Source organism: Psittacula echo (assembly GCF_963264785.1).
Source record: "Psittacula echo genome assembly, chromosome: 6".
Lineage (NCBI taxonomy): Eukaryota > Metazoa > Chordata > Aves > Psittaciformes > Psittacidae > Psittacula > Psittacula echo.
This window is the reverse complement of record NC_137743.1, coordinates 62,622,837-62,646,745: the sequence shown is the minus strand read 5'-3', so window position 1 is coordinate 62,646,745 and position 23,909 is coordinate 62,622,837. Positions and strand designations below refer to the sequence as shown.

General features: G+C 36.2%; 1 protein-coding gene across 2 annotated transcripts in view; it reads right to left on the bottom strand.

Annotated features, from left to right (window-relative positions):
- The window catches only part of SLC4A10 (solute carrier family 4 member 10), a gene marked incomplete at both ends in the record, with an annotated part of 157,760 nt that overhangs the window by 99,510 nt on the left and 34,341 nt on the right, over positions 1-23,909 (bottom strand). The window contains one exon of one of the 2 annotated variants that reach the window (XM_080620347.1): positions 22,574-22,762. The exons of the other annotated variant lie outside the window; for it this stretch is intronic. Within the exon in view, the coding sequence (XP_080476473.1) occupies positions 22,574-22,654 (81 nt within the window). Of the gene's footprint in view, positions 1-22,573; positions 22,763-23,909 lie in introns of those variants that run through there. 2 annotated transcript variants of the gene reach the window in all.

Below are 23,909 nucleotides of genomic sequence, written 5' to 3'. Positions count from 1 at the left end.
AAGACAGCCATCAGTATTTTACTCATACTGAAAAGGCCTCATGGAAACAATGTTAGGAGAAATTTACAAGGGGGAACACATTAAATCACTGGACAGTTTAAAGCCTTTACAGATTATCTAAGTAAATTAAATACAAATTAATTCATTAATATTTATCAAAATATGCTTATACACTTTGACTTCTCCTTTCCCATGTGTTCAGTTTTCAGCTTCTGGCAATCTTTTTCTTCCCTGCCTCCTCTTCCTGTAATGTCACAGCAAATCTCAGTCTCGCCTCATTCTCAGAAGTGGGTTTATTCCATTAATATTATAGGGAAAAACAGCTTAATTGGGAGTATTGTGTTGTTGCCAATTCACTTGTCAAACTCTGAGCAAAGACCAATTAAAGAGGCCTTGCACTGTACACTTTCACTTCCCAGGGAGCAGTATGAAAGCCACCTTGCATTTACCAGTACAAGAGTCACACTGAATTTAGTCTAGAAGTAATTTCTGTTATTCCTGTATTACCTCCTTGGAGGAGGGGAGACAGGAAGGAAGGGCTCACTATTAGTTTAGTGCAATTAGGTCTTAATCTTAGTTGGAGGTAAACACTATTTCCACACAAGTAAAAATAGTGGCAGATCCACTCCAATCCACATGATGACTAGAGACTAGAAACTTAATTTCAGTTGATAATCTGCTTTTTATTAGCTTTTCAGAAAAACTATAAAATTATTATTTTTAAGTGTTGCAATAAATGAGAGTTTCAAACTGAAAATGTAGGCAAGACTAACTATAGTCATGGAAGATAGAATTCATGCTCTGGATGACTTTTAACGTACCAAGCAGTCAACCAACCTCTACACTAACAAAACCATGAATCCACTGCAGTTTTACCCATTAGTTTCAGCAGGCTCAGAATTAAGCATGAAAACTCAATGCTTTTCATAGACATGCCATGTTTATTTCAGAATTCTAACACTTCTTCCTTTCACCCTATTTGAAGATGATGAAGGTCAGAAATTTTACACAGTGCACAAATCTGCTAGGACTAGGGTATTCAAATCATACTGACTTACTGCAGGAGTCTGCAAAAAATGTGTGGACACACTGACCAGGTATGAGTCCTTGGAACTGTCCATTATTGCAATGAGTCGCTTGCTGAGTCCAGTGAACACTGTGGTCTACTGCTTAAAGCATGGGAGAGGGATCCAGGAAGTCCCCGAGCGCTAATCCTGGATCTGCCACTGACTTGCTGTGTGGCCTTGGGAAAGTCACTTAATCTCTGTGCCTCAGCTTCCCCATCTGTAAAATAGGGATAATCATACTTACTTACCTACCTTCCTGACCAGGCTGCTCTGTGCTATAATGTATTCACACAGCATTTCAGAACTGTAAAGCACCACAGAAGTGGAAAATCATTCAATTTAGAAAAGTCTGCCCACATGAAGATACGATGATAAGAAACAACAGACTGATAAAAATCAACGTTTAGGCATAAAGTGTTTTGGGTTTTTTCATCAAACCAATGTATATTAATACCTTCTAATACTTCTAAGGTGTACAGCTTTAACAACTTAACTGGACAAAGTTTACATAAAAATAAATATACTGGGCTTGCATTCTATTAGCCTAATTCAAAAGCAATTTGCAGAAGAATTATATTTATGTGAAGCTGTAATCAGAGTACAATAAACATGGCATATATTTATAAACAACTTAACACTTCTCTCTCTTTTTAATTGTATTTGTAAATATTTTATTGATTTATATAGTTATCACACAATGGTTTATTTAAATGTAGGTACAAACATTTTATTTCCCTAAAGCAATAAAATAGCAAACACACAGTAAAAGAAATAATGTATCTAGGATAAAAGAGTAAGTAAAAGCTGAGGCTTTCACGTGGAAACCACAAGCTCCTTGGAGACCAGGGCTCAGCAACTCTACTCAGTCCATGATTTCACCTCTTACGTTTTCCAAATGAATGCTGAAATGACCTTCACCGCATAGCAGCATCTGCTGCACATATTTCACAGAAAAACCGAACTTAATGAGTCTTATAGACATAGTTGTTACTATTTTTGTCTCCTTATACTAGAAATTTAAATACAGTGGTGAGTATAGAAAAGCAGACAGTAGTCATCCTCTGCATCCTTCACAGCACCACCACACACTAACACTGAAACATGTATTTGAACAAAATTAAAAGGCAATCAACAACCTTCAAAGACATCTGACTTCTACTTCTTGGTATGCAGTCATGAAGGAAGAAGGTCACCATGGGTGCTAGGAGTACTGTTTTTCAACCTTAGATCAACAACCTGCTTATCAGAGTATAAAGTGAGGCTGCAGCTGTTGCCAGGAATTTTAAGTCAGAAGGAATAGAAAGGCCAATGGTTTAGAAACTTAAACATCTGAAGTGCCCTTTCTATTAATGTATTGATAAAGATCACTACCCAGGATATTTCAAAGCTAAATAAATGACCTCCTGGAAAGCTTCCCAAAGCTTCCTCTTTACCTATGATACAGCCCTAACTGTAATTCATCTTGTGTTGCAAAGAGGCTGATCATGCACTGCCCTTCTACACCTCAGACCACTTAAATTAATGGAGAAACCACACATCTAGAAAAGCTGAGAAGCATGACTGTATGACAGATGTTTTGGGTCATTTTTAGTTATAGCTCTCATAAATGTTGGTGCTTTCATCATGTGGTAGATGAATGGAAGGAGGAAAGCACCTCCTTTCAAAGATGGATCCATACTAAAGCATTTTTAAATACCTATGTGCTAATGTAGACACACTTGTTCAGGGTATTTCTGGATGATGGAATTAGGACATTCCTCATATTCTAGATGACAAAAAGGTAGATTAAAGTGTAGGTGACAATACACACAATTTTTATTATATGTATTTATATACGTATTTACGTACTTACTAAAAAAGGAAAACTAATGCATGATCTTAAAAGACACTATTGCTTGTATCATAAAAGCTACCTGAACATTACACAAACATTTACTGAAGATCATCTGTGCTGATCAGCACCATAAATGAAAAATATAAATGAATAAATGAACAATAATAAATACACATTAGGAAACAGGAAATTGTTTGGACAATAGAAAATTATTAAATGGTTGCAACAAATATGCCTCACTGACCTTCCCTTAGTAGGTACTCTGCTCCACTGGTATGGTACTATGCCAATATTTTGAACAATGGATAGCACTAAAATTTTCATTTTACATGGAAAACCAGAAATTACTTCTTTTCTTAATCCTTCTTTCTACCTGACTTTCTTCATACCTGGCTACTTTTATTTTCTGTCTCTGATATTTGGTCAGTGTTTTCAATAAACTGGATGATTGATTTCCTTTGAAACACAACACAAAAATCAGCACCAGAGAGTATTAATATTACAGAAAAAATTTCAGCATTTTTAAACCTTCAGGTAAAATCCTTTTCAATTACATCCTTAATATACCCATAGCACAAATGAAAACATAACCAAAAAGAATCTTTTTTGGTACACTTTTATACAGCAGAACAGAAGCCATTTTGATCTTTTCCTCAGTAGAAATTATGTATGACACACCTGATGACTCATAAGAAAAATAATCATGGTATTAATTACTTCTCCATATAAGCCACTTACTGATGATTAGACAACCTACATAATTCTCCAATGCCATCTGGAACTCAGGAACACCTGTCAGCATAAAATATTAAATACTGCATTCCTATGAACAATAGAAAGCTAAAATATAAAATTATTCTAGTTATTTTGTATTATCAATAATCACAAATTAAAAGATGGAACTCTGTAACATATGATAAAATACATAATCTGAAATAAATAAAGTCAGTGGTGTAAACCTTGTGTATTCAGCTTTCAAATGGTCTGTAATGAAATTCTAAACACTTATCCAGAGATCATATACACACCACAATTAAATTCCCAGTCTCAAGATATTCCAGCATTATTGTTTTGTGTTGTGTTTATTTCGCAGACCCATGACACAATATTTCTATTTTTAAGAACCTTTTGTCAAGTTCAGCTTGACAATTCAGAAAAATGTCATTATTAAAAATAGAGAAAAGTGAATTATTTGAACTCAGGATCTGCCAAGAGCATATTGAAACAATCTTGTAAAGACAATTAACCTAAATGGCTAAAAAGCTGTTTATATGTAGATGGATGCCTCCCTCCTGCAGGATGCAAATCACTGGTGACTGCCATGTTCAGCCTTGTCCTTTAAACTGCCCTTGAACAGACACAGCCACACAAAACTAGTTCAGTGTACAATATGTATGCCCACAATTTACATGCTACAATTCTTTTCACTTTCTGAAGACAAGCACAGGGAAGAAAAGAAAAAAAAAAAAAACCTAACATCCAAACTTTTTTAATATAATTGTGTTTAATTACTTATATTACATATAATCATATTTAGAAACCTTTTAAGGTATGAAGTACAGTGAATTTTACCTTTCCGATTAAATACAATTGCTTTTCCATTCCACTAGCTTCACTATTATCATCCTTTTCCCCCTCTATCCACCTATCAAGGAAGACCCATCAAAGCACATTTATAATTCAATAAGGTCTGGGTTTGCGGCAGCTTTCTGCAGTAATCACTACTAGTTAACATAAAGCACACACTCCTTTTGGTCAGCCTTACTCCACATAGCCCAGGTTACACAACAAAATAGAAAGCAATTAGTTTTCATTCCAGATTTGCATCTTCCCTAAGGCTGCATTTCATATGCATAGAAGCATCCTTCTCTGCCTCTTTTTCCCTTTTCTCCTTTACAGCAAAAGCCAAGATATTGTTTAGCATGGCTCAGTAAAGAAATACCATCTTCTGCAATGCTGCTAAAAATTGCACTAATCAGCACTGGCTCCAAAGAACTCATCTGCTACTGACCTGAGACTAAGCACACATTTAATGTAATAATGCAATTCCTGTAACATGTAAACATAGATAACCATTGCAGACATTAAATCTAAGCACATATTACCCATTATAAAATTAATGATATGAAACACAAGCAGAAACTGCACACACAATTAACACAAAGCAGTTCTACAGACTAGTAAATGCTCACAAATATATACAATCCCTGTGTTTATCTATTTTGAATCATCCTGTGCTAGTTATTTACCATTATACGCAATACAGCCAATAAGAACTGATGCATAAATGAATGCACAATCACTGAAATATTTCCCTATCATTTGATAAGGAATCTTCTTTCTTAGAAAGCCATGTTAGGTAGAAACAATATATTTCCTTCATTTGCAAGGCAAATATGTTACATTATCTATTCTTCATACACCTATTGTACTGATAACTGCAGCAACAAAAGGAGGGGAGAGGATCACACACATACAACGTTTCCACTAAGACTCGATAAACCTGTTGGAGCATTGGATATTCTAAGGAAATACTGAACTCTTAAATTCTTTCTGGATTCCAGTACCTGTTTGAAGCATGCACATTTAATTGCAGCTGTACTTGTCATGTTTTGTATGCCTCAGAGTAAAATTATCAGGTATGCCTAAATGATGTGAGCGCCTTATAAAACCTGAAGAAGGCACATAGGTTATGGTGCTTTTTGAACGCTTTCAGTCATGTTAAGATTCCCGTAACTTCTCCCCTTCCTTCCTACCATATCACATCTGCTGGTTTTGTAAACTAATCTTTCTTCAGTTGCTAGTCTCAGCCAGACCTCTGAATAAATAAAATAAAGTGTTCCTTGCTGCTAGCAAAGCTGGGTCACATCTGCATGACTGGGATTCTATTCCCTTTGCTTCATATTTTTCTTTACTACACTGTCAAATACTTACAAATTATGAAGGTGAGAACAGCACAGATTTCAACCTGAGGCATGGTTATTTTTTATCTCTGTGATTATTATTCAAATGTCTTACGTCATCCCAGTGAGCCCCATTAGCTGAAATCCTCTTTTCTCATTCACAGCAATGGCTCTCTCAGCTACTATGGAGAAGTCCAACAGCATGAAGATGGATGCGAGGACTTTATCCAAAGCCCAAATGAGATTTACTCTTAGCATGTCTAAGCTCTCTCTTGGCCCAATGCCAGGTGAGGACAGATCCAAGATAACAGCATTATTTCCATGTAGTTAAACATGCTGAGTTTAGCCCACTATGCAATAGGATATTAGATGCTGGGCAGCAAATGGAAAAACATAAATTATGTTAATTGCTAGTTTCTTAATCAGCATTATGATACATTGGGGTTTAAGTTAGATACATTTCCCATCTCATAAGATCTGCCTTCAGCCTCAGACAAGTTGACCTGTTTTGAGACTTCTTTACCTAGAACTAGGGTCAGAGAAAAGAGTCACAGAAGGCAGTCTTCTTGCAGCAGCTACTCATGTGGAAGTAGCAAGTGCAATGAAGAAAAGAGGTCATGACCAACTTATCAGAATCTGTCTTAGCAGGAGAGAGGACCTTTTGTCTTTCTTTACAGCCACAAAAATTATGTAGTCTGGAGTCTGCATCTTTAACAAATGTATGCCAACTACAGTTCAACACATCACTTTTTTTTGAGATTGCAAGCCAGAATGATCAATAATATATTAACTCCTTCTCTCAGAAACACCAGTATAATGTTCAGTGATTCTTCTGTTTCTCAGACCTATCCACAATTTTCAGTTGACAAGCACTCTTGACAAGCACAATACAAGGATTAATTCCATAAAATTTTTGGTAGCTAACTGAAGTTGCCTTAACTACAGATGACATCACCATCCACGTTTTTAACAATCAATGCAAAGAGATGGCTGCTTCCACCGGAAACACAAGATCTTAGGTAGACTGACTGTCACTGAAGATGGGCTGAAAACTGTTGAGACTTAGAACAGTCAAATTACGACTATCTGGAGAGACAGGGTAGTAAACTAGATGACTGTCAGTTTGATCAAGTGTAAAATCCATATGTAGCCAAACTCATCACTAACCTTCCAAATAAGTTTGCCAACACTCATGATATGACTGCTCAACCAGCAGCAAAACCAAACCTAACTGAAGTGTTGAAAACTAATACAGCCCTTTTACCATCCATTGTCAGAAAAAAAAAAAAAACCAACTCAGAACACCATACAATTTTCTGTTGCATTTCTGAAGATTAAATTAGATTCCTGTAGTCTTTCAGACTTGTTTTCTATATGATCTATTATCCTCCAGAAGAGAAAAGATGATTGTGTTTGGTTAACTTGGGTTTTTTAAATTGAAACATGTAAATAACTTCCTTGAAGACAACTGACAAGTTTTTCTTGGCCAAAATGTATAAATTCAAATGCAGGGGTTAGTCTGAAGAATTCCCAAATCATCTATATCGTCATGGAGTAACTTCAGCAGAAAATCCAGAACAAATGACCCAGTACTTCTCATCTCCAAAGATTTAGGTTGATCTATGTGATCTTGTTGTCATGAATGATTTTGTTACCAAGGCAACAGTCATTGATGTGATTGGGAAAAAAAAAACAACCAGATTTGTATCACCCAGAAATATTCTGCTGCATACAAACAAACCTTAACGGAAATGGAAAGGCCTTTTGCACTGCCTATATAGACACAGCATAAGACATGAAAAAACTCTCCATCTCATAATCAGACAATGACATTCTGATTATCGTTGCTGTCACTATTCATCTCTCTCTCAATATGAAGCTATGGTGACTGGGGAGGGCAATGCCAGAGAAAACAGTCAGAAGCCACTCTATTCACAAAGATAAAAAATAATTATGTCCTCCAAGCCACTGATAACATGATCTGCTATCTGAAAGTTCAGATACTCTAATTAATCCACATAGGAATTATGAAAAGCAGTAAACAGCGCAGAAGCAGTGGAGAGAAAAGCAAAAGGCAGAAAAGAAGAGAGATAATGAAATTGATAATGTGTTCTGAGAAGTAACAGGACAAATAAACAGATCTGAGATACCAATTTTGAAGTTACTTGTGCATCACTTCTGCCCAGAAGATGAAATACTGCACTGTAAAGAGAATTTTTATATCAAAGACTCACTGAAAATATATTGGGAAAGTGATCGTGATAATGGACTAGATAATGAGATATCTGTACAGTTTAAAAGTCTAGACAGCACAAGTGCACAAGATACACATTCAGGAATTTGAACTGCACTGCCAAAGAATCAAAGGTAAAGATGAATTATAAATAGTACTTCAACTGGTCTTCCTAAGTCTCAGATATCTAAGAATTAGACTTGTACATGTTGCACATCTGCTGTAAACTGAAAGCTTTAAACATCATCACTTCCATGACCTTGTTGTTCTAGACTAGTTAAGATATTTGACAATAAAAACAAGCAATAAGAAGTTAGAAACAACTGATACAGCTTTAACATTGTGGTTTATATAGAAATTACAGAACATAACTTTTAGAAAGGAAAAAGGACAAATATTACTATACAGTAGAAAGTAAATGTGAATATGGCATTACCAGTTTATACATGTTTTGTGCTTCTGTATTAAAGGATTTTATTGTTAGAAAAGAGCATCATTTTCATTGTCTATTTTCTCATAATGCTACTCAACTGACAGACCCATATGCAGCTGTAGATAGAGAACAGCAAGGGAAGATAAAACCATCTCCATCAGAGCCTTGAAGGGTATTAGCTAACCTCTAGCTACTCTCTTCCTTAGGAATTTGGGAGTCTTTCTGGTGGTGATAGATACAATATTTTGAATAGAAAGGCTGTTAGGACTGCATTCCCACTTTGGTAATGGTAAGGAAACTTTTCCAAAGCAATTTTTTTTCAGCCCTTCTCACAGGCATAGTATTTACTTGTTTATTTATGTATTTACTGGATAACTAGTATCCCATTAAATTTCACCTTTCAGATTCCATCTCCCTGATCTAAGTGTCCCCAGTATTTAGTATTTTGAGAAAATGGCAGAAATTACTAGATATCAAGTATTACTGGCACAATACAAGTAATGAGATTTTGGAATTACGTATCACTACTTGTATTTCACTATACTACTCTAAAGTGAAAACAGTTAAAAGCACAATGATGAAAAATAATATCCAGCAGATGCTTTTCATAGCCTTCCTTGCCAAGACAACACCATCTCCTTGTATTAAGGAATTTTTATTTAGCATTTATTTATTTATTATTTCCTTTTATTTAAAGAATTTGTTAAAGGATTTCTTTGTGATGAACACAAAAAAGAAAATTCTTGTCATATAAACATTATGTCACAAGCTACTTGAAGTACTCTTTCATTTATTACAAATTTATATCAGGCTTAGTAGAATAAGCTCATCCTCTTCTGGCAGGATCTCAGTATAGGTACTAAAATAATAATACCTTCTGATCTGTATTTGGCCTTATGAGCATCCCTCCTTATACCTGCTAATTCTGCCTACCTTTTCTTTAACTAGCACTGTTATTAAACACACCATGTGTGGAGAATGAAAAATAGTGTCTGTGGGCTCTGTTGATATATATACTGCAAATATATGCATGATGTGATAGTCAATACTTCAAATAAATTACCTTATTTATAACTATTTCAATGGTCCTATAATTTAAAAGACACGTTATACCTTGTAAGCATACAAACAAGATATAGCCTTAAGTTAAGAATTCTTGGCAACCTAAGTATAACAAGATGCACACAACTAACACATGCCCAGTCATTAACAGGCTACACTTAACTTTACAGACTACAGAAAGAGTTTTGAGGAGGAGCTTCAACAAAGATTGAGCACATTAAGTGCAAGTATACTAGTGACTGTAAAACAAATAGCATTTGGAAATCAAATCCAACACTACCAGCAGAGAAAACACAAAATTCAACTTTGTTGTAAAATCTCTCCCTTGGAAGGGAAAGGGGAAGGCAAATTTAATGCTTTTCAAAGAAAGAAGTTTGTATGCCAGAAGATGAGTAAATAGACAAAAAAGCAAGTGATGTAGGCAGAATGGTAAGTGAAGATGATATTAACACCAGTAATTAAGTAAAGCAAAGCTAAAAGTACTAGCGTCAGACAGGCAGATGAGATCACAACAATAACAGTGTTGAGGCAAGCAAGCCTTCAATCTGATTTATGGCTACACGGACAAACAGGAACTGACAGACCTTGGAACTGTATAGCAAGAAGAGCACATGAGGAAAGTACAGAAAACTCAGTAATTCTTCCTGACATGATTATATTCAGATGACCACCAAAGACCAAGAAAATTTTTTGAGATAAGTATAGCTTAACTGGATTGGAGGAAGATCACTAAAAAGTAAAGCAGGGATGCATAAAGAAGCCATGCTTATAGCTCCATTAGCTGAAGTAAGGTGTGGAGGAGGATGCGAAGACTGAGGATGGATTCTTGAGAGATCTAAACACACACCTACAGACAAAAAGAGGAGGAGGGGCAGAGAAGACCCACCCAATAAGAAACTGAGTCTGAAAAGAAAGAGAATCAACAAGGACAAAATAACAAATGTCTAAGAACAACAAAATCTAGTGAAGACTACAACATAGCATTGCAGAGAGATGACAGATGGAGTGGAGGAGAATAAAGGACTAGCTTGGAAATCCCCCAGGAAGAAGTGGAACATTAGTGAGATAAATTTCTGTGCAAAAGACAGAAAACAGAAGTGAGCAGCTCTAGAAAGGCATTAGAAGACAAGTAATTAAGACAATTGTACAAAGCATAGTCAGGGTATGGCGAGATGAAGGAGGCCTAGGGGTAAGATGCTAATCTGGTGAATAGAAACTTCTGAAACTGAGAGTTGTTTTGTGTTGGTTTTTTTTAACATGAGACTCAGATTTCTTGTGCATGGGAAGCAATTCGAGAAATGGAAATTTAAAAAAAAAGAGAATGCCAGAAGGTCAGAAGGTGAATAGGGATAAGGATGGGTTCATTGGAACAGGTTCAAAGACTACAAAACAAAAATTTAATGTCTGTTTCACTAAATGAAGAGGAAGCTTGAATTTCAGCATTAGTTGGCTGGTTTTAAGAAGTTCACATGGAGACAGAGGGGAATAGACAAGCTGAATGGAATGTATATGATTAACAAAATAAAATACAGAACTGGCAAAACTGCAAAGAAAGATACTCATAACAGATGATAAAAATCCCAGAGATTAGGAAATGCAGAAAGTCAACAGAATCAAAAGATTTTCACCAGAGATAGTCAGCAGTATCTCTGAAGCATGGCAGATGGCATTAGGAACTGAGAAAGTGGATACTGGGAGTCAGCCAGGACCATGAATTGTCAAAAGGGTTTGGAACTGTATGAGAAGAACAAAAAAAACAGAGCCTGAAGGGAACTGATAAGCTGATAGAGGAAAGTACAGAGGAATAAAGGAAATGTGAGCAGAAATTATGTTATTAAGATAGACAAAATGAAAGTTTTGCAAAGTCCCATTCTTGGAGAGAGACAGAATAAAAATGGTGAAAGCATTTAAACAGTTATCGCAGAAAAGGAACTCAGAGAACAAGCGCAGAGAAAAGACCAACTTGAGCATGTAGCTGATTTGGCACAGTTATACAACTCGAATGAGAAACAACAGCACCAGGGCAGCTACAGAGTTGGATGGTTATCCATAAAGAAACTGAATAGTGAGAAATTATGAATGAAAGTCAGACAGAGAGATGAGAATAGGTAGAGTTGTGTGCATACAGACATAAAAACATCAGCAAAACAGACAGAAGGTAATTCTGTTGTTAAATAAAGTAAATTAATAAATAAGGCTGGGAGCAGGCAGAGCTTAAGAATAACAGCGGAGAAGTACCAACTTCTTTGACCTAAATTCACAGTAGATATTGTTGAAGGTAACAGTGTCCACAGAAAGGATCATAGATGATGACGTCTTAATAAACAAGGGAACATACTTCTGTGGGCTGGAGGGAACAGTAGGAGGTAAAAAGACAACCTCCAGGTTCTTTGACGCCAGTAACATGCCAAAAACATCAAGAAAATAGATAGATAATGGAGGAGATGAGGAGCTTTGCATCTGTAGGAAAAAAGGAAGTGACAGGAACGGCACAGAGGGGAAGCTGAACCAAAGGCAGACGTAACTTAAGGGAAGAAGGACAGAGAATACCAAAAGAAGTGTAGTCTGGGCACGGGTTGATATAAAAGCAGGAAAAGTATCAGAAAGCATAAAGACAACCAAGTACCAGTAAAGCAATCAAAAACAACAACAGAAAGGAAACAGTACTGTCCTGATTGTTGTTGTCATATATCCTTAAACTTCTATATCTGAAGCTGTTACATATACCCTATCTGACACACATTAGTTGTTTTAACAAATCACATGGTGATTTAAAATTCTAGTTGATAAGGATGAGTTGCTATGACATAGTTACACTAGAAGAGTATTTAATACACTGAAGTTTATATTGCCTGCCAAGTCCATACAAGCAGTATTGGTTGAGGCATTTTATACTTGTACACTCTGTAACTCTATTAGAAATTCATGCCAACATACACTAATAAATCTCTAGTAATGCAGAACTGGACTAATCTGAGCTCTGTTTTCCCAGGAATTTTAATTGTATTTATGGATCATCTGCCAGAATAGCATACTGAGTGCTTAATTCTTCTCAATATATAGTACACAAGAGAGTAAACAACATCCCTGGTTAAGTATTATTCTGCAACAACCTTGGATGATCAGATGTCTGGGTTCTTTAGAAAGGAGTGTTTGTCATTTTTTAAGAAGCTTGTATTGTTACTTTGAGCATACTTATTCTTTCCCAAGCCCAACATCACAGCTAGTATGTCTGATACTTATCTTTACCAGTGACTGTTTTCAAGTAGAAGATTTCTGAAGTCAAAGGACTGCAAATAGAAGAATACCAGCTAATGTATTTTAAACCATACCTATCCCAGGAAGTTACACAGGGCTTTTGGTCTCCAAATAAGGGTGCAATCAGGTGTGCTATATATAGGAACCACAGATTTCAGCTAACACTTAAAGCTGTAGCAGCTGATCTGCCTGAGAAGAGGAAAAAAAGGAAAAAAATAAAAGTGTTACCTGAAATTCACTCCTTCCCTGTCACTCTGCTGCGTTATTAAAGTCACAGATATGCACACTTAAAAAACAAAGGGACAGCAGCACTTAGGAAAAAATTAAGAGTTATGTGTAATAATTTTTTTTTTTTTTTTTTTTTGAAACCTTTATGCTCTGGCATCATTTGACCTCCTGGTGTAAACCTGGCAGAATTCAAAACTCAAGGAAGCAAGTTTGTAATTCATCAAGATTATAAATCCATTTCTGACTGGTGGAATTCTCAGTAGACCATAGAATCATAGGATAGTTAGGGTTGGAAAGGACCTTAAGATCATCTCTTTCTAACCTCCCTTCCATGGGCAGGGACACCTCCCCCTAAACCATGCCACCCAAGGCTCTGTCCAACCCGGCCTTGAACACCGCGAGGGATGGAGCATTCACAACTTACTTGGGCAACCCATTCCAGTGCCTCACCACCCTTACAGCGAAGAACTTCTTCCTTATATCCCATCTAAACTTCTCCTGTTTAAGTTTTATTATTATTAATAATAAATTAATAAAAAATAATAATAAATTAATACATAAATAATAATTATATTATTATTATTATTGTCCTATCACTACAGTCCCTAGTGAAGAGTCCCTCTCCAGCATCCTTGTAGGCTCCCTTCAGATCATGACAGGGATGTTAATCCCCATTATGTACGTGAAACCCTACATTAACTTGTACCTTGCACAACTTCTGTGTGATCAGCAGGAAGCCAGCAGGATGGAAGCTAGTTAAGATTTCAGGTATCTTTTATTTTAAACTATAATATTGCCATGGACTTTAACAGAACACTAAAAAGCACATACCATAAGAGCTTTCCTGTACTAAGAAAAAGAATAAGCATATTTAAAACTACAACAGAGTGTAGAAAAAGTCAGTAAGAGACTAGAAGCCATAACAGAAGGAACAGAACTGAAATGTCCCTTGAACCTTTGAACAGAGACAGGCCCAAAGCTTTTGTAAGACCACTAAAGACTGAAACTACATCTTCCTGTACAGTTTACATTTAAACTGAAGAATTTTTCATTGAGGGAAATAAAAAAAAAGAGAGAAACAGAAAAAGCAAATGTCCCCACTTCTTCTTTTAGCGGTGGATCTGACTTGCAGAGGGCAGTCTGGAAACCTGCCCATCCACTTCACAATTACTGGAAGGGGCAGTTTAGCCTAAATATCACACTGCCTATGTCCATTTATTATTCACCTAGAAAATAATAAAGAGTGGGAGTAGCAAATGACATATTTAATTACTAAGTAAAAGAAATTTCTCCTTTTCAATATCATAAAGATCAAGTCAACACATCCTGTGCATAGTTCCATTAACAGATACTACTATTATTCCCTTGGAAAATTTATTCATGATTATTCTCATTCTTGTTCATTTTTCATCCCCCTGAATCACAAAAATAATGCTTGTGCTGGAGAACAATAAAAGACAGCAAAGGCACGATGGCTTTTTTAACCTGTCCATGAAAAAATTTAAACTATGTGACATTATTATCTTGTATTTGACTTGTTTTTTAAACATTTTCTGAATGTTTCTGCTTCCTCAGTTTTCTTGTTTCTGAAATGCTGCATTACATTTCTCTGGAGATCCAGCCAGCCTAGAAGTAGGCTGGTAATAAATTTGCATATCCTTCCAACAGAACTACTCTCAAGATATTTTAGCCAACAAAACCAGTTTATAATCACAAATTCTACAGGTGAGAGACCGAATGTGGTGTGTAACATCCTTCCTTGAAATAACCTCGCATACCTTTGAACTGGATTACCTGAACTCACCTTTGAACTGGAAGACTGCACATATGATGCCAACTACACCAACTACAACAAATCCTCTAATAAGATTTCCCATGTTTGTAAACAATCAACCAATAGTCTGTTGCTAGCAATGGGCAGATTTAGAGAAACTGTTATAAGGAATAAAATTGCAGGACATGTGAGTAAGCATGATATACTGGAAAACAATTAATCCTGTGGAATGTTCCAGAGAAACACACATCAACTGAGGGATCTGAGGTACATTTGCAGTTCTGCACTGAAATTGATCAAGAGGTCCTCTGACAACGGACCAGGAAGCTATAAATACATAATTTCATACTGAATTAAATACATAAATTTGAATTAAATACATAAATTCAAACTGAGCAGAATTGCACTAGGAACCTGAATAAGCAAAGAAAGCCCTGCCCTCGTTAACACAGACAATCTCCCAAAGTGAGGGTTACTGAGAATGAGGTGTTTCTTGCCTTGGAAATGATGTAACCCCCTGCTGAATTCCAAGAAGAGCAGTTTTGTTCCACAACAGTACTACGTCGCTGTACATCACTATGAATATCCCGATAAGTAAACTGAAAACCAAGAGAGGTAGATACATGGTATGAACATGCTGGAAAGCAGAAGCATCCATTATGGGAACACCATTAGCTTCAGGGCTTAACCAATTTACTTTACAGGATCCCTGCTGCCCAGCTCTGTACAGAAGCAGATGCCAAAAGTGTCCAAAGCCAAAGAGCCTACCTTGTTTGCTATGACTGAATAAACAGTGGAAGAGATTCTTCAGGTCACCTGAAGAAATTGTATGCAGTACAGACTGGAAGATAAAAGTGCTATTCTTTATGTTCCTATATTAAATTACAGATTTACAGGTGTGTACAGTACAGCCAAGCAAAGACAGGAAAATTAAAAGGAAATTAAACTAGAAATTGATAATGACATTTATATGGACATAAAAGGAGGCCCATGTGGGAAATCAAGTCTAAGCAACTGCCAGGGAAATTTGTTTACAGCTGATGATACAGACATCGCTAAAAATATAAATTTAATCCCTGTCTCAGCAATTGCAAAGGATACTAAAAAGGAGACAACACTTCTTATCTGTTGAAGCAGACAAGGACCCAGAGCATGCCTCAGATCTGTGATGAGATTGTTGCTACTGTAGATGTTCAGTACACAAGGCAGTGCTAGTAACTACTTTTGACAGCACAGATTACATCTTTCACTGACATCCACAGCAAATATGCATCTTTGCATTAGAAGTTAGATGGCTGAGAAATTTCACCACGTCTGTACCCTACAAAATAGCAAACCATTCCGGAAAGAGGAGGAGGAGAGCAGAAGGCAGACCGGGCAATAACCAACCCCAGTGAGTCACTGCAAGATGCTCATTAGCAGAAATGAGAAATTCACCCATGACTGCATCCAGAAAGACTGGTGATGGTACACTGAGATCCAGCAGAGGGAAGAAGTCTGGCAAAGGAAACAAGGAAACCAAATTCTTGAAGAAAGAGGTCATCACTTCCTTCCAGAACAAAAGAAGAATGCCAGGACAGTTTTTCATTTCTCCATGTCTCATATTTCATGTAAAGTTAGGTAAAGTTTACCAGCAACATACAGCAACCTCCACTAAATCCTGTGCCGTGGTGATCTAAGGAGTCATATTTTTGACATGTATTAGCACAATTACCACAAATGATACACTAAAATTCCAACCACAGTTACCAGACACAGCTTCATCCTTAGTAGCACTCACAGAACTAGGCCTAAACTCGCCACATGAAATCTAAGCACCTAGGAATAATCTTTAGCAGAATATACAATGCCATAAGAAATCACTGCATTACCTTGTTACAAAATTCTCATTTTGTATTTTCCATGCTTATTAGATTTTCCTAATGTTCATTCAGTGTACACTTCATTAAAATGTTACATGGCAGTCAACATGAAGGTAACACCATCCAACCTCCACTTCCTCATATACTAAGAGTTGCCTAAATTTAAATACAAAGTTGTGATATGCACAACTGCTGCTTAAGACACATGTACATGCACAAAGTCCAAAATTTTATATTCATCAAAATTTAGTCATGGTACAGGACTTTAAAAGTTAGATGAACAATGGGGAGAAGAAAAGGGGAAAGCACAGTCTGATCTCCTCCCCCTCTCCCCTCCCCCCACCAAGTTTTAAGTATTTCAGATAACCTTATAGCAGGAAAATAGAAAATGAACACTTAAACACCTTGAAAAATTGAACTAAAGAATGACAGTGGATGGTGTAACTGATCTGCACGACTATCAGACAGAAACCCCCTAAAGCACAGTTAACCCCCTCACATAATAAGCTTGACATTGACATGAGGTCTCTACCATAAAAAATCCCATCTCCAGAGCAACTCCACACCTGAATGCAACCACTCAATTGCAGCTCCCCTTACAAATGCAAGTACAATGTATTTCTCTGCTTCAGGATTCAAGGATTCAGGTACAAAAAGTGACACTGTTTTTCCTGGAAACTTTTTGTCATGGGATTTGGACATAAAACCGATACTACTTTTGTTAGAATAGCTTTACTTGCATTAAATGTGGATGCAAACCTTATGGGTATGCTTTCTTACATGTATTTTAATGACTGTGTGCCTGCATAAAATCTTTAAAAAAGAGAATTTGAACAAGTGAACCCATTATGTTATCAGTAGAGAAATGGATGAATCTTGAATCACTGAAGTCTCCTATACATATTTTTAGTTTGTTTAAGCAGCCTGGGGGAAAAGGGGGAAGCTATTACAAAAATGAGCAAATTTTTACAATACCACAACACTCCCTCATGTCACTTAATGCCTGTTTTACATTTTCATTCAATGCACCAAGCTGAATATTTTCTGTCACTTGATGACTGCTGCATCAGTTGAGCACATTTGAGAGTTCTGTGCACGCTCTGAGTTTTTACTAGAAATTAACAAATCATTTTTGGCGACTAAAACAAAACTTACGAATCCTTGGAGTTCAGGTTCCCCATAGTTTACCTTTATTTTTTATCACAGCAGCCTTCCAATATCCGAAGGAGGCCTACAAGTAGACAGAAAGGGACTCTTCATCAGGAACTATAGCAACAGGACAAGGGGCAATGGGTTTAAAGTTAAACAGAGGAAGTTCAGGTTAGATATAAGGAAGAAGTTCTTTACCATGAGGGTGGTGAGGCACTGGAACACGTTGCCCAAGTAAGTGGCAAATGCTCCATCCCTGGCAGTGTTCAAGGCCAGGTTGGACAGTCTTGGGCAACATGGTCTAGTGTGAGGAGTCCCTGCCCATGGTAGGGGGGTTGGAACTAGGTGATCTTAAGGCCCTTTCCAACCCAAACCATTCTACAATTCTGTGATTATTAGTGATATCATACTAGACAATATCTTCTTACTCAGTTACTTTAAAATTTGCTTAGGTCAAAATATTAAAGCTTAACCTTTCCCCCTAGGCATTAGTCTTTGCTTGTATCAATTGGCACTGGGGAACATAGATTCCATATACGACATTCCAGAACAACAGGAGGTTTCATTGCTAAAAAATACTGCTATGAATTAAGCAAAGCTATTTGAAAGCTTTTCTTCTCCATAAGATTACCAACAGACAGTATATATAATTTTCAGTGCATTAAAACCTCATTTTTCAAGGATTCAAGTTTCCTGTATTTCATTGACCAGTTAACAGACAATCCAAATTTCTTTACCAGATAATGTGATTCTACCTCTCTGCTCAGCCCTGCTGAGACATAACTGGGGCATACTGTACAGTTCTGGGCTCCCTTCTTATAAGAAAGGCATGGATGTACTGCAGTAAGCCCAGTAAAGGGCCATAAAGGTCATAGAAGAGAAGGCCAAGAGCACTGGGACTGTTTCAGCCTAGAGAAGACTCAGAGGAGTCTTATCAGAGTGTACAAATACATGATGGGGGGGGAAGCAGCAAAGGCTTAACCAGATTCTTTTCAGTGGTGCCCAGTGACAGGGCAAGAGGTAACGAGCACAAATTAAATATATAAGTATCACTTAAGAAAAAAACAATTTGCCCTTAATAAAATCGAAATAGCAGTATTACCCCACCATATACTATCACTCACATCTTGTAACCTCTTACTGGTATATACATTTTTTAAATTACTCCAGAAAGTGATGCTCTCCCATTTAAGGGTCACACTGAAATCAGTATAGCACAATGAAGGCATTAGGTAGCTTACTCTGTAGTTTATGTCGATCTTAATTAGTAAGTGGCCTATTGGAATTTACCAGAATTATGGTCACCTTCCCTACTACTCCCTCTCAGGTGGTCCCAGAATTTGTTGGGATTAATTATGACTATTTAAAATTTTTTTAACAGATTACTGTGGTATTATTGTTGTTATTTGTCCACATTTTCATATTGCATCCCAGCAAATCTCCTTTAAAAGGTTTGTATTCAAATGATCAAATAGTGATATTCTTGGAACACTAAATGGAATAGAGCATTCTTGGAACACTAGTCACTTAGCTATGTATTTTGTGTCCTACTGTTCACTATTACATTTTATGCTATGTTACTTTATGTTTTAGACCTTTCTGACATGCTGATTCTAAGCCTTCTATAATTCAGGTTATAACACCAAATGACTTGGTATATGAATTAAAGTACTAAACAAGGAGAATCTGACCAGAGAATGGGATCATCTCTTGGGACAGAGACTAATGTAGGCCAAAAGCACTTGAATTCTTTCAACTCATTCTGAAAGTACTTTTTACTTCTTGTGTTGTTTTGCTAGTTGTGAATGTTTGGCCACAATCTCCTATTAGTCCTAGTACTGCCATATTCTTAAAAACTGGCACTGTGACACAGGAAAAAAAGTCAGCAGTGTGGATTCAGAACGTCAATCAATAATAAGTAAAACCACTACACACCTGAGTATTGACATGAGTGTGAACATTCACATTTTTAGTAAATTACACAGATACTGGGCTTCTTGCCCAACTCACTAGTTAACTTTGTTCCTAAAACATCCATACAGAGCTCCGTTTCTTTTAAGACCTTTATAGTCAAGCTCTCTAAGTTGGAATGTTTAAAGATAGGGAAACACATACTCATGGATGTGTATTCGTTATGCATAGTCATAGGGAAAGAATACTTTAGTTAGGGTAATCCCTCTTTACACAGTATTCTTCAAACACTGACAATTGCAATCAACTTGGTTAGAAGAGATGGTATAGTTTAGAGAAATAAAAGAAACGCTTCTTGTTGATACCAAGACACTGCCACTGGATTTAATTACTTCAAATTTGTACAATATGACCAAATATCAGCAAACATTTTAAAACTGTCATTTGATTATTTTTTAGGAAGGAGGGGGAAGGCACATTTTTAAGCAAGCAAAATAATTTGTAGTTTTAAGCTTTCAGATCTCTTCAGTGTGATTCCCACCTCTCATGTGTAAATCTCTACCTTGCTGCAACTCCTTCTTTTAGAAAAGAACCTCACTTCCTTCATACATTCCTTTGGGGTAATATTCTTTAGTCCACCAAAATTAAGGAGGACCTATAATGGAACTGCCTCCTTTAAGCGAAAAAACATATTCAAATTCACTTGCAATAGTCAGTAAAATTATTGCTCCAAAATGGTATGACCTAAACACACACTTCCTCAGGTAAGCATTCTTCACCAATTTTCCTCTGTAAACACAGTTTCTATCCTAACCATGCTGCAACGGATGTTTATTGCGCAATTTGGAGATTATTATCAATGATACATTTCAGAAACACACACAGAACAGTTTGCAGAATTAACATAAATGATGAAATAGAGTCCAGGATAAGCACATGACATGCTGCTATAGCTTCCAGTTATGCAAAATTCCATAGGGATCTAATTATTTTAAATGAGCAAAGGAGAGTTCAGAAACAACTTCAAAATGCACATAAGTCAAGATTTTAAATTACACTTGAATAAAGAAAATAAAAAAGCTAGGGGGAAGGCTCGTCCTAATAAAAAGTCCATAAATACCCTGCAAAGCACCAAAATACCATGAAACTAATACTTTCAGGAATTTCATTCCAATACCAAGGAACAGAATCTACTCATTGTGACCAATACATTAAAATACTGAAAATAAATTCTAACAGATTAAAAAGACCTTGTAGCAAGTGAAACGTAGAGTTAAATCATTCCAAACCTAATCAAGCTTAAGAGCAGGGCAGTCTTTCTCCATTATTAATAAGAACGCAAGCTGGATAAGTACACTGGGAAACTATAAATTATGGGTAATAAAAGTAATACAACACTTTTTTACAAATATGTTTTTAATTAAAAATGAAAAGACAGCCTTTTGTACTGAAGCAATTTGCTGCACATTCTTAAGTTTGGTCTTCTGGGGTCTCTCGCACACATATATATCCAGCAGAATGTTATTAAATGGAGGTGAAACCAGAATACAGTTTTAAATGCAAAATTGAATCCACATTTTACATGTTTACATTTCTGTGTGGAAATATGAAAATATTTTTAAATCTTGATCACTTAATCCTGTGCTTTGAGGTCAGGAATTATCACCCACCCCTGCCAATCTGCAGCCCAGTTTTATGTGAAAATTGTTGTTCTACAAGGGTAAAGCAAGTGACAGAAAAATTGCACACTACTTTCAGGCTTCCGTGGAGCTTTTAAAACACATGGCAAACACGTTGCCATGGAAATGCTCTGCAAATACATCTAGAATTTCTTAAGATGGAGCTGAATATCACTGTTTTAAAATAAACTTCTACAAATTTAAACATAATTGCTCCATGATACATTCAAGGGAAACAGTGGCTATTATCTAGCATTTATAACACCTGAAGTTGTAACAGGATCTCCAATTACATTTTGTGCTCCACACATGAAATTAGGCCACTATCTTCCTATGTAAAATACCCACATACCTGGGGTTTTATGTACTCCGACTGTCCTATCCATCACCACAATACATTACAATACTTTTGTATCAGCCATGCAATAAAGTTGGCAACAGTTAAAAAAAAAAAGGATGAGACATGCTTAAGTAAAATGAATTTGGTTTTAAACAACATTCTAAATATTTAAGTTATTCACCTTCTCATTTACAACCCATTATTATTAGTTTGTGTCACTAAGTGTAATAATTAAAAAGAGGAGTGTTATTGCCAAACTTCCACTGTTATGTTCAGTGAGCTATTTTTAAACTGATTTGAAATGAAGCAAAAAAGAAAAATATCCTATTACTGCAAAACACACACAAAAAAAAAATGAAGCAAGATCTGTGCCTGCAGAATAGCTCAGTGCTGTTACACAATGTGATACGTTGTTTTAAATAACCTGCCACTGTAGGTAAACAGTTGCCTTATACTGCATTACATACCACAAACACACGCATTCACAATAGCTTTGTGTGCCACGTACAGATAAAGCAAAGTACAAATGCAATACAATCTTGTAATTTTACTTTACAGCAAAGGTGTAACCTTTAGCCTGAATTAGTTCAAAGAAATCATATACACAATAAAAACAGGTTGAAAATATACATGGAATAACCTTACATTGTTCAAAAAGCAATTAACAACACATTAGATTTCCAAGATATACATTGCTCTGCTTATGTAAACAGTCTACCCGACAAATCCTGTAGCAAATCCAACATGAAAAAATTACACAGACAAAGAGATTGTAAACGACCTAAAACTGTAAAACAAACCCTTGTGTTAAAAATATTAGAATAAACTATGAGTTCATACCTGATGACTTAGAGACTGTAATGTCTCACCGGTTCCAAGCTGCATGACCTTTCTGTTTCCAGAGACCCCCAAAAATTGCATTTCCTGTCTTACAGAAGTACATCACAGACCCATCTATCTTTCAAAATCTTCAGGGCTAGAGAAGAAAGCATTAACAGCCATTCTGTCCATCAGTAAGTGCTGGAGTCATTACCCTCAAGATACCAGATCTTAAATATAGTTCCCTCCGTGCGATTACAGACATCCAGTAGTCAAGGAGGCTGACACAGCTATATCACTGATGCTGCTAATGCCATCTGAAAACAGTAAGCTTACTGCTTAAAGCAATCCTGCATCATCCAAACAGAACAAGCCACATCCTTCAACTCCTCACTTGCGTTTTTTATAAAATCTAGCACTGCCATTATAGATTTTGTTTTCATCTGTGGTCAGCTAAAGGAGAAATTAGATATTATGCAACCAGCTTTGCATTAACAAAAGAAAAACGGCAGATGAAGTGACATATCGAGGTTATCACATTTTGCTTGCATGACCACTCCTCAACAAGCACTATCACTATTCAGAAGCAGCATCACAATCTGATCCAAAGGAAAATTACCAGAAAGAAATTATAAACAATTCAGAGGGAGCAAGGCATTTAAATACCTTTGTGGTACTAAAACAGCTATTTTAGGCAGCCTTATGAATCCTAAATTAAAAACATTGCTTGCCTAAGAATTTTTAGTGTTTTATTTTCAAATAAATTGCACGATCACTGCATTGTTTCCATTACTCCCTGCTAGCAGCCAGAAAACAGCATGCCTTGAGAATGTGCCAGTATTATGACAGCAAAAATGTGTTTTGATATCAAACAAAACAATCATGCATGGTTTTTTTCTGATACAAGAGACCTTTCAAGCTAACAAATGTATAGTATTCTCCTTAGTAATTTTTAAATTACAAAGTAATAACCAGATTTTTATTAAAACACATACTTGATGCAAATTAATTATTATAAATCACTATTTATGTTTATTGTTTCTATTATTATGGCAACAAATTTATGCAAACAAAAACTTCACAGAACTAGGATGAAACAGTCCCACCAACAAAATGGAAAAAGTTATCACTTAACAATTCCTCTGCATTCCAGACCCACAGGAAATTTACTGATGTTCATGCACTGAGAAAGTCCTATTGAGGCGCTCAGTCCATATCCTTAAACACAGAGGAACATCCCCTGAACACATATTGAAATATATTGCTACTGGTCAAATTTTACAGACAAATAAAACTTGGAGGAAAAAAATGATATATTCCTGATATAACTACAGCTTGCATGTTATTCAAATGATTC